We start from the raw sequence: 18065 nt of genomic DNA, 5'->3' as shown, positions 1-18065 counted from the left end.
ACACACACACACACACACACACACACACACACACACACACACACACACACACACACACACACACACACACTCTGCCTGCTCAGGCAGAACACGCAGTAAGCTGGGACACATGACTGGGATCAGGCCGGGCTGTTGTGGGGAGGGGAGGGGGCTCACATTGTTTACCACAGTCCTATTGCACAAGCTGCCAGGGGCTGGGGTTTTTGTGGTGTGCAGTCCAGGTTTTGTGTGCGTGTGCATGATTTAGTGCATCTATTTGATTTAAAAAGGTTAGTGTGCTTACATAGCCAACAGCCACTGTACCACTATCATCCTCAGCCTGAAGCCCATCCAAATGTGTGATCAACATCGACCCCCCCCCCACACACACATGCACACACAGCTGCTACACTATCAAAACCACTCAGAATTGTGTTACCCAGTAGGGGGGCACCATATTGCCGTGTGCCCCTATGGTCTGATGAGTTTCTGCCCCAGTTGAGTGATCTGATCCTCTGGTGTGATGTGTGATGCCCAGGCCTGGACTGGAGAATGACAGGGACAATAGCCTGACAATTGACTCTTCACAACTTCTCTATGCCACAATTAATCCAGGACCCATAATACAGTATGAACCATGGAGCAGCTAGCTAAACTTGCAAGATGCTACCCAAGAGTGTGAAATTAATAGGATGCCAACAAAGAGGTGTACTTTGAAGAAAATATTGCAGACCCATTTATTTGGTAAATGAGTCTGCAATATACCAAATCAAATCAAAGTATATTTGTCACGTGCGCCGAATACAACAGGTGAAATGCTTACTTACAAGCCCTAACCAACAGTGCATTTTTTAAGTTAAAAAAAGGTATTAGGTAAACAATAGATAAGTAAAGAAATAAAAACAGTAAAAAGACAGTGAAAAATAACAGTAGTGAGGTTATATACAGTAGCGAGGGTATATACACTAGCGATGTTAAATACAGTAGCGAGGTTATATACAGTAGCGAGGGTATATACAGTAGCGATGTTAAATACAGTAGCGAGGTTATATACAGTAGCGATGTTAAATACAGTAGCGATGTTAAATACAGTAGCGAGGTTATATACAGTAGCGATGTTAAATACAGTAGCGATGTTAAATACAGTAGCGAGGTTATATACAGTAGCGAGGGTATATACAGTAGCGATGTTAAATACAGTAGCGAGGTTAAATACAGTAGCGAGGTTATATACAGTAGCGATGTTAAATACAGTAGCGATGTTAAATACAGTAGGGAGGTTATATGCAGTAGTGAGGGTATATACAGTAGCGATGTTAAATACAGTAGCGAGGTTAAATACAGTAGCGAGGGTATATACAGTAGCGAGGTTATATACAGTAGTGAGGGTATATACAGTAGTGAGGTTATATACAGTAGCGAGGGTATATACAGTAGCGATGTTAAATACAGTAGCGAGGTTATATACAGTAGCGAGGGTATATACAGTAGCGAGGTTAAATACAGTAGCAATGTTAAATACAGTAGCGAGGTATAACAGTAGCGAGGTTAAATACAGTAGCGAGGCTATAACAGTAGCGAGGCTATATAGAGTAGCGAGGATATAACAGTAGCGAGGTTAAATACATTAGCGAGGCTATAACAGTAGCGAGGTTAAATACAGTAGCGAGGCTATATAGAGTAGCGAGGTTAAATACATTAGCGAGGATATAACAGTAGCGAGGTTAAATACATTAGCGAGGATATAACAGTAGCGAGGTTAAATACAGTAGCGAGGCTATAACAGTAGCGAGGTTAAATACAGTAGCGAGGCTATAACAGTAGCGAGGTTAAATACAGTAGCGAGGTTAAATACAGTAGCGAGGCTATATACAGTAGCGAGGTTAAATACAGTAGCGAGGCTATAACAGTAGCGAGGTTAAATACAGTAGCGAGGCTATAACAGTAGCGAGGTTAAATACAGTAGCGAGGTTAAATACAGTAGCGAGGCTATAACAGTAGCGAGGCTATACACAGTAGCGAGGCTATAACAGTAGTGAGGTTAAATACAGTAGCGAAGCTATAACAGTAGTGAGGTTAAATACAGTAGCGCGGCTATAACAGTAGCGAGGTTAAATACAGTAGCGAGGATATAACAGTAGCGAGGTTAAATACATTAGCGAGGCTATAACAGTAGTGAGGTTAAATACAGTAGCGAGGCTATATAGAGTAGCGAGATTAAATACAGTAGCGAGGCTATATAGAGTAGCGAGGATATAACAGTAGCGAGACTATATACAGTAGCGAGGCTATAACAGAAGCGAGGTTAAATACAGTAGCGAGGCTATAACAGTAGCGAGGTTAAATACAGTAGCGAGGCTATATAGAGTAGCGAGGATATAACAGTAGCGAGGTTAAATACATTAGCGAGGCTATAACAGTAGTGAGGTTAAATACATTAGCGAGGCTATAACAGTAGCGAGGTTAAATACATTAGCGAGGATATAACAGTAGCGAGGTTAAATACATTAGCGAGGATATAACAGTAGCGAGGTTAAATACATTAGCGAGGCTATAACAGTAGCGAGGTTAAATACATTAGCGAGGATATAACAGTAGCGAGGTTAAATACATTAGCGAGGCTATAACAGTAGCGAGGTTAAATACATTAGCGAGGATATAACAGTAGCGAGGTTAAATACATTAGCGAGGCTATAACAGTAGTGAGGTTAAATACATTAGCAAGGCTATAACAGTAGCGAGGCTATATAGAGTAGCGAGGATATAACAGTAGTGAGGTTAAATACATTAGCGAGGCTATAACAGTAGCGAGGTTAAATACAGTAGCGAGGCTATATAGAGTAGCGAGGATATAACAGTAGCGAGGTTAAATACATTAGCGAGGCTATAACAGTAGCGAGGTTAAATACAGTAGCGAGGCTATATAGAGTAGCGAGGATATAACAGTAGCGAGACTATATAGAGTAGCGAGGATATAACAGTAGCGAGATTAAATACAGTTGCGAGGCTATAACAGTAGCGAGGTTAAATACAGTAGCGAGGCTATATAGAGTAGCGAGGATATAACAGTAGCGAGGTTATTCAGCAATAATTCGGTGAAACATAAAATATGACCGTTTTTGATGTCCCGTTGGTAGGATATTCGTGATCGTACCTCGTCTAATTTATTGACCAATGATTGTACGTTGGCAAGTAATACTGATGGTGAAGGCAGATTTCCCACTCACCGCCACCGTATCCTTACAAGGCACCCCGCCATGTGTCTGTACCTGCTCTGTACCTGCTGTCTCCCTCTTGCCAATGACAGGGATTTCGGCCTTGTCGGGTGTCTGAAGTACATCCTGTATGTCCTGCTCGTTGAGGAAAAGATCTTTGTCTAATCCAAGGTGAGTGATCGCTGTCCTGATATCCAGAAGCTCTTTTTTGCCCGTAACATACGGTGGCAGAAACATTATGCACAAAATAAGTTACAAAAAAAAAAAAACATAATAGAACAATTGGTTAGGCCCACGTAAATGATGTGACTGGAGTAGTCAGCCTTTTTCTGTACTTTTGGGTCAACACAGAAACACAGTTCTATTTAGGACAATCAAGTGTCAGTTTCCTTCCCCAGACTGTCGCAATGGGAGGTTTGTTGAATGGCAGTGTTTTTACAGACAACCTCAGTTCTCCCCTGTGTCATAATAAATCACTCCATAACAAGCCCGACTCCATTGTCGTGTCATAATGGCACATGACTGTCAAGAAATGAAAGGTTAGCTGGAAAGGAAACATTTGGACGTCACATAAAAAGAAAAGAAAAGAAAATGAGACAAAAACGGGAAGGAGGACTGCTTGGTCAGCTTTTCTATTTTTCCTTGGAAACCACATCATCATTGTGGATTTACTCTCGTGGTCTGCTATTGCTTCTGCTATTTCAATGGCCCACTATCGAATGGCCCTGCTTGGTTTATTACCAGTCATTGGGTTTTGCTGAATATTGCCTGCATTCTAGTTTATTGAGCTGTGTGCTTTATCACCAAACTGCTCTGCTACACTCTCTGTGGCTGTGAGTGGAAAAACAGATCACAGTATCATCTTCCAGGAGCCAGGAGCCAGGAGCCAGGATCTAGGAGGCAGCTCTATCTGTCTTTATGAGGCTCTAAGTCCCCAGTAACACTGAATAGGGACACCTCAGCATTCTCTCTTTCTGACCTGCACTTTGAACCTGGCGGCCATCATCCACAGACCACAGGACCACATAACAGCGCCATTAAAACACATTAGTTCAATCACTGCTTTACTTTATGGCTGGCCTGGTTTTGTAACCGATCATTAAGAAAAGGAGAAGAAAGGAGGAGGGGGAGGGAGGGAAAAAATGGATTACAACAATGCTTCACAAGCAAAGGGAGCAGAACTGTCAAAGTATCAAAGTTCCACTGGACGTAAAAGCATAACAGGCATAACAGTTATGTAACTGTAGTCTGTAAAATTGGAGCAATTTTTCTCTTGTAACCACTAACAGGAGGAAAAAAATGTAATACTATATGCACCTGTGACATTCAAATAGATAAGGAGGAGAGAGTCTAATATTGTCACGTTCTGACCTTTATTTCCTGTTTTGTATTTAGTTAGTATGGTCAGGGCGTGAGTTGGGTGGGCAGTCTTTGTTTGTTTTTCTAGGTTTTGGGAATTTCTATGTTTCGGCCTAAAATGGTTCTCAATCAGAGGCAGGTGTCATTAGTTGTCTCTGATTGAGAATCATACTTAGGTAGCCTGGGTTTCACTGTGTGTTGGTGGGTGATTGTTTCTGTCTCTGTGTTTGCACCAGATAGGACTGTTTTAGGTTTTCTCACGTTTGTTGTTTTTGTTAGTTATCTCATGTGTAGTTTCTTTATATATTAAAGAACATGAATAACCACCATGCTGCTTTTTGGTCCGCTTCTCTTTCACCAGAAAACCCTTACAAATATAGGGAAACATAGTGTGAATAGATAAGGAGGAGAGAGTCTAATATAGGGAAACATAGTGTGAATAGATAGAGAGGAGAGAGTCTAATATAGGGAAACATAGTGTGAATAGATAGGGAGGAGAGAGTCTAATATAGGGAAACATAGTGTGAATAGATAGGGAGGAGAGAGTCTAATATAGGGAAACATAGGGAGGAGAGAGTCTAATATAGGGAAACATAGTGTGAATAGATAGGGAGGAGAGAGTCTAATATAGGGAAACATAGTGTGAATAGATAGGGAGGAGAGAGTCTAATATAGGGAAACATAGTGTGAATAGATAGGGAGGAAATAGTCTAATATAGGGAAACATAGTGTGAATAGATAGAGAGGAGAGAGTCTAATATAGGGAAACATAGTGTGAATAGATAGGGAGGAGAGAGTCTAATATAGGGAAACATAGTGTGTATAGGTAGAGAGGAGAGTCTAATATAGGGAAACATAGTGTGAATAGATAGGGAGGAGAGAGTCTAATATAGGGAAACATAGTGTGTATAGGTAGAGAGGAGAGTCTAATATAGGGAAACATAGTGTGAATAGGTAGAGAGGAGAGTCTAATATAGGGAAACATAGTGTGTATAGGTAGAGAGGAGAGTCTAATATAGGGAAACATAGTGTGAATAGATAGAGAGGAGAGAGTCTAATATAGGGAAACATAGTGTGAATAGATAGGGAGGAGAGAGTCTAATATAGGGAAACATAGTGTGTATAGGTAGAGAGGAGAGTCTAATATAGGGAAACATAGTGTGAATAGATAGGGAGGAGAGAGTCTAATATAGGGAAACATAGTGTGAATAGATAGGGAGGAGAGAGTCTAATATAGGGAAACATAGTGTGTATAGGTAGAGAGGAGAGTCTAATATAGGGAAACATAGTGTGAATAGATAGGGAGGAGAGAGTCTAATATAGGGAAACATAGTGTGAATAGATAGGGAGGAGAGAGTCTAATATAGGGAAACATAGTGTGAATAGATAGAGAGGAGAGAGTCTAATATAGGGAAACATAGTGTGTATAGGTAGAGAGGAGAGTCTAATATAGGGAAACATAGTGTGAATAGATAGGGAGGAGAGAGTCTAATATAGGGAAACATAGTGTGAATAGATAGGGAGGAGAGAGTCTAATATAGGGAAACATAGTGTGAATAGATAGGGAGGAGAGAGTCTAATATAGGGAAACATAGTGTGTATAGGTAGAGAGGAGAGTCTAATATAGGGAAACAGAGTGTGAATAGATAGAGAGGAGAGAGCCTAATATAGGGAAACATAGTGTGAATAGATAGGGAGGAGAGAGCCTAATATAGGGAAACATAGTGTGAATAGATAGAGAGGAGAGAGTCTAATATAGGGAAACATAGTGTGAATAGATAGAGAGGAGAGAGTCTAATATAGGGAAACATAGTGTGAATAGATAGAGAGGAGAGAGTCTAATATAGGGAAACATAGTGTGTATAGGTAGAGAGGAGAGTCTAATATAGGGAAACATAGTGTGAATAGATAAGGAGGAGAGAGTCTAATATAGGGAAACATAGTGTGAATAGATAGGGAGGAGAGAGTCTAATATAGGGAAACATAGTGTGAATAGATAGGGAGGAGAGAGTCTAATATAGGGAAACATAGTGTGTATAGGTAGAGAGGAGAGTCTAATATAGGGAAACATAGTGTGAATAGATAGGGAGGAGAGAGCCTAATATAGGGAAACAGAGTGTGAATAGATAGAGAGGAGAGAGCCTAATATAGGGAAACATAGTGTGAATAGATAGGGAGGAGAGAGTCTAATATAGGGAAACATAGTGTGTATAGGTAGAGAGGAGAGTCTAATATAGGGAAACATAGTGTGAATAGATAGAGAGGAGAGTCTAATATAGGGAAACATAGTGTGAATAGATAGGGAGGAGAGAGTCTAATATAGGGAAACATAGTGTGAATAGATAGAGAGGAGAGTCTAATATAGGGAAACATAGTGTGAATAGATAGGGAGGAGAGAGTCTAATATAAGGAAACATAGTGTGTATAGGTAGAGAGGAGAGTCTAATATAGGGAAACATAGTGTGAATAGATAGGGAGGAGAGAGTCTAATATAGGGAAACATAGTGTGAATAGATAGGGAGGAGAGAGTCTAATATAGGGAAACATAGTGTGTATAGGTAGGGAGGAGAGAGTCTAATATAGGGAAACATAGTGTGTATAGGTAGGGAGGAGAGAGTCTAATATAGGGAAACATAGTGTGAATAGATAGGGAGGAAATAGTCTAATATAGGGAAACATAGTGTGAATAGATAGGGAGGAGAGAGTCTAATATAGGGAAACATAGTGTGAATAGATAGGGAGGAGAGAGTCTAATATAGGGAAACATAGTGTGAATAGATAGGGAGGAAATAGTCTAATATAGGGAAACATAGTGTGAATAGATAGGGAGGAGAGAGTCTAATATAGGGAAACATAGTGTGTATAGGTAGGGAGGAGAGAGTCTAATATAGGGAAACATAGTGTGAATAGATAGGGAGGAGAGAGTCTAATATAGGGAAACATAGTGTGTATAGGTAGAGAGGAGAGTCTAATATAGGGAAACATAGTGTGAATAGATAGGGAGGAAATAGTCTAATATAGGGAAACATAGTGTGTATAGGTAGAGAGGAGAGTCTAATATAGGGAAACATAGTGTGAATAGATAGGGAGGAAATAGTCTAATAGGGAAACATAGTGTGAATAGATAGGGAGGAGAGAGTCTAATATAGGGAAACATAGTGTGAATAGATAGAGAGGAGAGAGTCTAATATAGGGAAACATAGTGTGAATAGATAGGGAGGAGAGAGTCTAATATAGGGAAACATAGTGTGTATAGGTAGAGAGGAGAGTCTAATATAGGGAAACATAGTGTGAATAGATAGGGAGGAGAGAGTCTAATATAGGGAAACATAGTGTGAATAGATAGGGAGGAGAGAGTCTAATATAGGGAAACATAGTGTGCTATCAGAGTACAGTGAGGTTGGTCATTCTCTGACAAACAATCAAACAAACACGATTCAGACCACATTTAACACACACACAGACTCGTTGTTTGGTGTGTCAATGCCAAAACGGGCTTAGACCTATTAGCCTACACACTGTGATTGTGTACATGTGCGTATGTACACAAAATCTGTTTGTGTGTATTATTATTTCGTGTGAAATCACAAATCTGTGTGTTTGGAATATGTATGTTTGGAATATGTATGTTTGGAATCTGTGTGAGCAGTGGTCAGTGGGAGAGGTCTGCCGTCCGGCCTGGCCTTTCTGTCCGGGAAACAATGGGCGGAAACTGTCCAGCGAGTCGGAAAGAGACGTCAGCCAGGATGTCAGATAAGAGGACCAGGGGAGGACCATCATAAACATTCACAATGTCACACTTTATATCCACTGAGCACACACGGACCTCCATTCAGATTATATCCATATTCACCATATCAACACCATGTACTTTAGTACTGAGCCACAGACCTACTAATAGTTGTCGTATCTACATTTCGATTGGTTAAACATACACAGACCACCCAAACACCTCTATTCTTAGATACCACATCAACAATGTTTAGGTGAATGCCAGATTCAAAAGATTCAGGGCTCAAAAAGGTACACAAAACATCTCTCTCATGCAAACACTCAAAGTGACTTGGTTAATAAACTGTTATTACCTCTCTATAAACACACACTGATAGTACATCATATGTAAACACAACCATGGCTCATGTTCCAGCTACATTGCTGATAGACTCTGATGTAACCACTTCTTGGTAGTTGGAACTTAAACTGTGTGGAAGGCAGCAGTGATGCAGGTTCCCTGAATGGATGGATGACCAGCAGGTCAGTAGCGGTCAGGAGTGGTCAGAGAGAGCGACCGTGTGTTACCAGTGGTCAGCACTACCTACATGCTTCTGTGCAGCAGAACTGCTGACAGGGGCTAGAGACGAGGCTTCACTTCCCGCTCAACAACAACCCCCTCCTTCTCCTCCCCTCTTTCCCTCCTCCGTTTCCTCAGAATCACCACAACCACACAGATTGATCTTTGAGGAATAAACAGAGCTCAGCAGAAGTACAGGTCACACTTCTCTATGAAGGTAGAGCTGTCCCCTGTCTGTCTGCCATCTGCCTTCACTACTGTACACAATCACATTGGACTGTTCCTTCTAGTACACTAAAGACTTTGGACATTGAATGGTCTGCCATCGTCTACTTTTCTGTCAATTTCCTGAATCCCTTTGTGCAGTGTCTCTCTCACACCTCAGCCCAACAATGAAACTACCAAAACATATCTCCTTGAATTTGGCCCTGCAGACCTGATCACAGCATCACTGAGAGATTGAACACAGAGACAACTCAGACAGAGAGACAGAGCAGGAAAGTGTATAGACTCACATCAGATGAGAAGACCAGTCCATCGTACTGGAAGGACACAGCAGAAAGTGTGAAACAATGTTTCCCTAACATTAAAGACTATCCACCATAGACAGAGATACACAGAGAAGGGTACATGAAAGACAGCCACACACACACACACACACACACACACACACACACACACACACACACACACACACACACACACACACACACACACACACACACACACACACACACACACACACACACACACACACACACACACACACCGGTAGTGACTGACCCAGTGTCGGGGGCTGCTCTCTGGTGATCGAGCCTGGTACCTCTGCAGGGCCACCCCTCCCTCCCCATCTAGCAGAGAGGCCTCCATGTCGGAGCAGTGTCCGTGGGGACCGGGGGGCCAGGGCAGCAGGATGGCCAGGGGGTAGTGGGATATCATGGTGCCCCAGCGGCTCAGCGGCAGGGTTGGCTGGGCTGGCAGGACATATTCTACTCTGGAAGGCAGCGCGAGGGTGCTGTTGGGGGTTCCTCTGGATCTCTGGATCTCTGGTTCCTCAGTGTCTGGATCAGGGTGGTAGAATGTTGTGGAACCACTGGCTCAGAGTGGCTGTTGTCACTGGTCTTCTGTACCCCAAGGGCTCAGGTTTTATTCTCTGTTATATTCTCTACCTGTGTGGTTCAGTAGGCTGGTCAGTCCTCCTGCTCCCAGGCTAGGTTGCTGTGTCTCTGGTCTTGGAATTCCCTCTTCGCTATGTTCCTGGAGGTGTGAGTGAGGCTTCCTCTCCAACAGACACCGTTTCCTCTTTCTCTTCTCCTTTAAACTCACTCCTTCTCTCTCTTTTCCCCTCTCGGTGTGTGTGGAGCTTGGTTGTAAACCTACCAGCTCTGACCAAATGAGTGATTAAATTCTATTGTCTATCTCTCCTTCTCTCCCTCGCTCACTCTGTCTCAGCCAAGAGTGGGAGGAGCTTAGGATAAGCCCCTTAACTATCCAGTGACTAAAAATGTGGATGAAAGACGGGAAAAGAGAGAAGGGAGGTTGATGTTATGGAACGAGGATGTCAGGATTTCCAATATATTCTAATGGATGTTTTCCATGATGTTAACTTGGATGGCCTAATTTATGTGGTACCTGAGCCAAAATTAATACACCACTCAAACCACTAAGCTCCATAGCCACAGCCATTATGAGAAAAGTAACACAGATCATGTTAAAGTATGATAGAGGTCTGGGTTGTCCCAGAGATCTGAGAGTAACAGTACAACACCTAACTGCTATGTGCTTCAGCAGTTACTAATTCTACTGGTTTGTTAACCAACACCCAACAAAAAGTGGCAGATGATGCCCTTTGAGACTGGAAGCAAGGTTCAAATGGTCATAAATGGATAACGTTGGAGAATAGGATTTAATAGGGACTGAGAGAGAAAGAGAGAAGAGTGTGTGTCTGCGCGTGTGCGTGTGTGTGAGAGAGAGAGAGTGCAGTAGGGAAGAGAGTCAGTCATGTGTAAAACGCAGCCGTTGCTGAGGAGGATTATCTGGGACCAGGCACCACTCACACACACACACACACACACACACACACACACACACACACACACACACACACACACACACACACACACACACACACACACACACACACACACACACACACACACACACACACACACACACACACACACACACGTAGGCCTACACTCAGACCGCCATGCCTGGTTGCAACAGTGAATAGGCCACAGGGTGAGGAAAGTTGCTTCCGATTGTTACCAAAGCTTTGGATTCAAGCCTAACATCCTGTCCTCAGGTGAATCAGCAGCCACTGTAGAAACATCAATACATCCGGAGCAGCCCTCTAAATACTCCTGTACACACACCAGTCACTAATTCACTCACTGACCTAGTTAGTAACGGTTTCCTAACTCAACCACATACACACTCACATGCAATCTGGTGAAATCTGACATATCCATTCACTCTGTGCTACCATGTAGTGGAGGTAAGGCCTGGCTAGCTAGTTTAACCTCATCCCCTAAAACATCAACTTTACTGAAGCACAGTAACAGTAACCTCTGGATAATAGAAGTTGAACTGTCCTTGTAGTGTTATTGTCACGCCCTGACCTTAGAGAGAAGTTTTATTTCTTTATGTAGTTAGGTCAGGGTGTGATGTGGGGTGGGCATTCTATGTTTTGTTTTCTATGTTTCTTTATTTCTATGTTTTGGCCGGGTATGGTTCTCAATCAGGGACAGCTGTCTATCGTTGTCTGATTGGGAATCATACTTAGGTAGACATTTTTCCCTCCTTTCAGTGTGGATAGTTGACTTTTGTTAGTGGCACTATAGCCCTGTAAGCTTACATTTACATTTAAGTCATTTAGCAGGCGCTCTTATCCAGAGCGACTTACAAATTGGAATGTAAGCTGACTTACAACAGCTTCACTGTTGTTTCTTCGTTTGTTGTTTTGTGGGGGACATTTTAAATAAAAGGAAAATGTATGCTCAACACGCTGCACTTTGGTCCACTTCAGGGGTTGTACATTCTACCGAACACACGTTGACACACCCAATGAGAGTGAATCAACCCAAGTGTTGCCAGAGTTCAATGTGTTTTTGTATGAATGAGATGACAAAGGAAGGAATAGTGAGTGAACAGAATGCAGTGTCAGCCTGGTCGCTCCTAAAGTCAGATTTCTTCTGGACTTCTAGTGAACTGGCAACCCCCTCTCTTCCTCTCCCCTCCCTCGTTTCCTTTTTCTGTTGTTCAGTCCACTCTTCCACTCTTTCCCCCCAGAAAAAGTAGAACACTCCAATACTTACTCCCTTTCCCGCTGTCTCCTTCTCTCTCTCTCCTTCTCTCTCTCTCTCTCTCTCTCTCTCTCTCTCTCTCTCTCTCTCTCTCTCTCTCTCTCTCTCTCTCTCTCTCTCTCTCTCGCCTACACAATTTTACACAGCTGAGGGAAAGCGAGACCCACAAGTCTCGCAACACAACTCACACGCAGTACACACAGCAGATATTGCTGACACAACTCACAGCAGTGTATCTTATGAGTATACAACCCAAATTAAATACCAGAGAAGTCAAATAAACACTTTTTGTTGTTGTATCATATTACCATTTCACATGTATCTATAATAATAATAATAATAATAACTTGTATCTATAATAATAATAATAATAATAACATGTATCTATAATAATAATAATAATAATAACATGTATCTATAATAATAATAATAATAATAACATGTATCTTGTGCGACAGAGAGCAAAAACATCTCAAATTTCCTCATCTGATGTCATTATTCAGTCTTTGCCATGCCAAAATCATATTACTTATTCAGCTTTGTATAAGCAGAGACAAATACAGTATTTAGGGTGTCCTTCCCAACAGTAACTCTTTACACAACACACTCCAGTGCCCTTGAGTGGCCACCGTGATTGTTACCATGGTGCGTGGTACGGCCAGGGCCGTGCAGAAAACAAAACACTTCTTGACATGACTACACAGTGACTGTCTGAAGAGCTGTGGATGACAAAGACTGAAGGAAGTGTTGCACATTACCAGACACACAGGGGGGACAGTGCGACACAGAGCCTACACTATCTCTGGATCAGTGACGGAAGAAGAGGAGAAAAAAGGATGGAGGCAGACAGAAAGACAGTAAGAGAAGAAGCACTGTGTTTCTTAGAAACCAATAGTATTTCCTTTTCTCCATTTCATTTCTCTTATCTTTTACTCTACCCACTGCTTTCCTGCCATTTTGTTTTGTAAATAACAGATCTGCACCACAGGGTTCCCAAGTAAGGCCAGGTACACTTATCCTCCACCAAGCTCAGCAAAACACCACTCTGCTATTTTTACAAGAGAAACTGTTAAGAAGAAGAGACTTGCTTGGGCCGAGATACACAAGCAATGAACATTAGACTGGTGGAAATCTGTCCTTCGGTCTGATGAGTCCAAATTTCAGATTTTTTGTTCCAACTGCCATGTAGGTGAATGGATGATCTCCGCATGTGTGGTTCCCACCATGAAGCATGGAGGAGGATGTATGATGGCAAGGGGTGCTTTGCTGGTGACACTGTCAGTTATTTATTTAGAATTCAAGGCATACAGCATGGCTACCACAGCTTTCTGCAGCAACATGCCATCCCATCTGGTTTGGGCTTAGTGGGACTATCATTTGTTTTTCAACAGGACAATGACCCAACACACCTCCAGGTTGTGTAAGGCCTTTTAGACCAAGAAGGAGAGTGATGAAGTGCTGCATCAGATTACCTGTCCTCCACAATCACCCGCCCTCAACCCAAATGAGATAGTTTGGGATGAGTTGGACCGCAGAGTGAAGGAAAACAACAAGTGCTCAGCATATGTGGGAACTCCTTCAAGACGGTTGGAAAAACATTCCAGGTGAAGCTGGTTGAGAGAATGCCAAGGGTGGCTACTTTGAAGTTTTCTGAAATATAAACTATATTTTGTTTTGCGTAACACTTTTTGGTTACTACATGATGTGTTATTTCATAGTTTTGATGTCTTCACTAATGTGTCTTCACTATTATTCTACAATGTAGAAGATAGTACAAATATAGAAAAACTCTTGAATAAGTAGGTGTGTCCAAATGTTTGGTACTGTATGTCACACGCACCTTTTTTAAAGACTTCATCATTCCTGGTGTTCAAGATAAAAACATGGGCACCACACAACAGAACACTTAAACTGGAACGATACTCTCAGTAACGGTTGCAGAAAAAGGCCTGTGTGCACACCATACCCCCAAATGTTCTAATGAGCCCCCTCTTCTAGCTGGGTTTGGTGGTGGCTAGCTCATGCTGGGCTTAGTGTGGTCTAGCCCCTGTTGGGCTAGTGTCGGCTAGCCTGTGTTTTGCTGATGTGTGATTGATGTGGGCTATCCTGTGTTATGCTTGGCGTGGGCTGGCCTGTGTTGGGCTGGTGTGGGCTTGGTGTGGGCTAGCCTGTGTTGGGCTTGGCGTGGGCTGGCCTGTGTTGGGCTGGTGTGGGCTTGTTTTGGGCTAGCCTGTGTTGAGATTGGTGTGGACCGTATTGGGCTGTTGTAGGCTGGTCTTTTTTGGGCTTATGTGGGCTAGTCTGTGTCCACCGTGCCCACCAAATACCCACATGGGGCCAATGGGGTCATGTTTGCTCTGTAGAGACATCTCTACTTTCCTTCCAGTGAAGCTGTTACTCATCAAGAGCCCAGTCTCTCCTCTCCTCTGGCATAACTGACTCATTTCACCCCGTTACACAAGAATATCACATCTTACGTAATAATAATCAGCTATATGACTCTCAGCAGCTCAATACATCTTAAAGAAAAATATTTTTTCCCTTTGGTGAATAACAATGACCATTTACATAGAATACATTTGTCTCTCAACAGACACACTGCAATAGATATGCCCTGCTGTTCCCACACATTTAGTTGTGCATATATTTTGGTAAAGTGGTGAACATGATGTTCCCGTGTACAACACTTGTTTACCTGGAATATTTTCACTGTGTCTGTGTGTACTGCCCCCTGCAGGTCAGTGTGATGAGTGACCATTAGGCAGCGTCCAGCTCTCCTGACTGCCCTCAGTGTCCCCAACACATCCTGACAGAGGCAGAGGCAGCCGTGTCCTACTCCCAGTTCTGTGAAGCATTTGCCTTTCCCATGGGGCCCCCGGGGGCCAGGGCCCTGCGGCTGTTCTATGAGCTATGGGGCCCCAGTGGGACCTTATTTCAGAGGGGCCAGGCTAGCAACTGTCTTGCACAAGGTCAACACCCTGAGCCCCTGCTGTTTGACCATCAGGGGTGAGTCAGAGTTCGTCACTCATACTCTCAATGCAAACTGTGTAGCAATGTCGATATTGTATGCATTTACTGTGTCCCTCCCCAGCTACTTGTCCTCAGTACTAGAAGTGTGTGAGGAAGTGAGCTACATCATACTGTACTGTAACTACACGCCGTGCCAGGAGTGTTCCCAGACCCTGATCTCCTTCTAGCTGCACTATCCATGGGTGCGCCTGGATCTGCTCTTCTCCCAGCTCTACCACACAGCCCCCAGCCAGACACACAGTCTGGACAACCAAACAGGCCTCCGCAGCCTGGCTGCCCTCTGGCCTCGACTCACCCTCAGCCCCATATCTGGAGCTGCTTGGGGGCATCTGCTAAGGTGTTTTGTTAGAGATGTCCCACCGTCGGCCCTACAGCTCCCCCTGCTGCCTGAGAGAATAGAGGCGGACAGGGTTAATGCAATTCACATAACAGCTATTACAGGTATAGGCCCTGCCTTTTTGGACCTCCCACTGAGGACATACACAGAGCCTGTGGAGAGAACCCACACTCCCCAAGCGCTCACCCTGCTCTCTCCCCCACACCTGAACACATCCATGCACATCTCCACACCCCAACCCCTATCAATGTGGTCAGACATGTCAGGATGCCTCCACCTTGGAGGGGTCAACCCCAATCTCCTCCCTCTTCCTCTGGGTTCTTCTCCCCCCTGCTCTCTCTGTGGCTGCCTGGGCATCTGGTGGAGATAGTGCGGGAGGTAGAGAAGGAAGTGCCAAAAGCAATCAGTCAGTCCCAGCACGGAGACTCGAAAAGAGGAAGATCCAGAGGAAAATAGTGCAGGGGTCACAACACAAAAATGAAACTGTCGCGTGTGTAATATTTAACCAACAACAATGAATGGAGTTGATGCCAGCTGTGTTTTGCATTGTGTGCTCCGTATACTCTGTTTGTGTTTGCTGTGAGTGTGCACTTGCCTGAATACCTGTCTGCCTACCCATGTAGATGCACCCTGTTTTGGCACTGCGCTAGAGGCTAGAGGACAGGATGGTGAGAGGTGGGAGGACTCTGCATGTGTGCGTGAGTCTGATGCTCAGAGGGGCACAGGGTCCTGGAGCACACTGGAGAATACTACACAGACCCATCCCTACCCAGCCTAGCTCAGCACTGCAGCCTATAGCCGGACAAACAAAGAAAGAGAGAGAGAGAGAGAGAGAGAGAGAGAGAGAGAGAGAGAGAGAGAGAGAGAGAGAGAGAGAGAGAGAGAGAGAGAGAGAGAGAGAGAGAGACGGGTGGGATGCAGCACAGGGGAAACAAATAGAAAGAGGGAGAAAGAAAGGAAGGGAAGTGACAGAGTAGAGAGAAGTGGAAAGGGGGAAACGAGGAGAACAGGGGAAAGCATGTGCCAGAACAGACTGGGACTGATGAATATTGCAGACTTCATCTGAGCAAATTGATGTTAGGTGTACTTTATCACTCTCTGCACTCCCCCTGCCACCCCCCTAAAGTACTGTACATGTGCGCATACTGCACACACACCCTCATATATGTACAAACAAATGCAGCTCAAGTATGTAGAAAAGCAGACAGGCCAGTTCTCCAACTCCCCATACAAACATATTATTTATAAAGCTGAACACATTAATATTTCAAATCTACCAATCTCATTACAACCATACCCTGCCCACTCCAAACTAAACTATGAAGTCATTTGGTGGGGATATTAAACAAAATAGGAATGAAGTGATGCACAGAGAAAGGTAATAACTCAGTGTGTGAGGTCAGCAGTATTTCCTACCTGAGTGCGGGTGCAGAATCCCTCCATTAGAGAGACACTAGCATCGTCTGCTCTGCTGCATAGAGGAGGACAGAAAAAGAGAGAGAAAGATGGAGGGAAATCTCTTAAAGATATGCTCTCTTCATTTTCTCGCTCTCCGTCATGTGTCTGTTCTGTCGTCTACTGTCGTTTGACACATTCATCTCCACGATGCCTCAGCCTCTGTCCAGCAGCAGCAGCAAATCAGAACCACTCGGCCCCAGCTTTATCTCTTGCTTTCACACTCACATACGTACACACTAACACACAGTACAGCAATCACACACTATCTCTCCCGTCGTGCTCCCTCTCCAGCTGCAGTGCTGAACTACTGACTCACACTAACAGCTGCAGTGCTGAACTACTGACTCACACTAACAGCTGCAGTGCTGAACTACTGACTCACACTAACAGCTGCAGTGCTGAACTACTGACTCACACTAACAGCTGCAGTGCTGAACTACTGACTCACACTAACAGCTGCAGTGCTGAACTACTGACTCACACTAACAGCTGCAGTGCTGAACTACTGACTCACACTAACAGCTGCAGTGCTGAACTACTGACTCACACTAACAGCTGCAGTGCTGAACTACTGACCCACACTAACAGCTGCAGTGCTGAACTACTGACTCACACTAACAGCTGCAGTGCTGAACTACTGACTCACACTAACAGCTGCAGTGCTGAACTACTGACTCACACTAACAGCTGCAGTGCTGAACTACTGACTCACACTAACAGCTGCAGTGCTGAACTACTGACTCACAGTTACAGCTGCAGTGCCGTTCTGCACCTCTCTATCTTACGTGGCCGTCTATCTACGTGTATGTGTATGTGTGTATGTGTATGTGTATGTGTGTATGTGTATGTGTATGTGTGTGTGTGTGTGTGTGTGTTTGTGTTTGTGTATGTGCATGTGTGTGCGTGTGTGTGCGTGTGTGTGCGCGTGTGTGTATGTGTGTATGTGTTTGTGTGCGTGCGTGCGTGCGTGCGTGCGTGTGGGGCGGCAGGGTAGCCTAGTGGTTAGAGCGTTGGACTAGTAACCGAAAGGTTTCAAGTTTGAATCCCCAAGCTGACAAGGTATAAAGCTGTCGTTCTGCCCCTGAACAGGC

General features: G+C 43.9%; 2 protein-coding genes across 2 annotated transcripts in view; one reads left to right on the top strand and one right to left on the bottom strand.

Annotated features, from left to right (window-relative positions):
* rgl1 (ral guanine nucleotide dissociation stimulator-like 1) overlaps positions 1–10249 on the bottom strand; it is a 37054-nt gene extending 26805 nt beyond the window's left edge. The window contains exon 1 of the mRNA XM_046300966.1: positions 9628–10249. Coding sequence (XP_046156922.1) covers positions 9628–9783 — 156 coding nt within the window. The 5' untranslated portion in view covers positions 9784–10249. The remainder of the gene's footprint in view (positions 1–9627) is intronic.
* LOC123997240 (putative C->U-editing enzyme APOBEC-4) lies at positions 10096–17801 on the top strand. The gene is made up of 3 exons (XM_046301399.1): positions 10096–10107; positions 14911–15155; positions 15241–17801. Exons 1-3 carry the CDS (start codon positions 10096–10098, stop codon positions 15344–15346), a joined length of 363 nt encoding a protein of 120 aa, XP_046157355.1. The 3' UTR covers positions 15347–17801.
* The last annotated feature ends 264 nt before the right edge of the window (positions 17802–18065 follow it).

Source organism: Oncorhynchus gorbuscha, linkage group LG15, assembly GCF_021184085.1.
Source record: "Oncorhynchus gorbuscha isolate QuinsamMale2020 ecotype Even-year linkage group LG15, OgorEven_v1.0, whole genome shotgun sequence".
In the NCBI taxonomy this organism is placed as follows: domain Eukaryota; kingdom Metazoa; phylum Chordata; class Actinopteri; order Salmoniformes; family Salmonidae; genus Oncorhynchus; species Oncorhynchus gorbuscha.
Note: the sequence above shows the minus strand (reverse complement) of the source record. Positions and strands in the feature narration are given on the sequence as shown.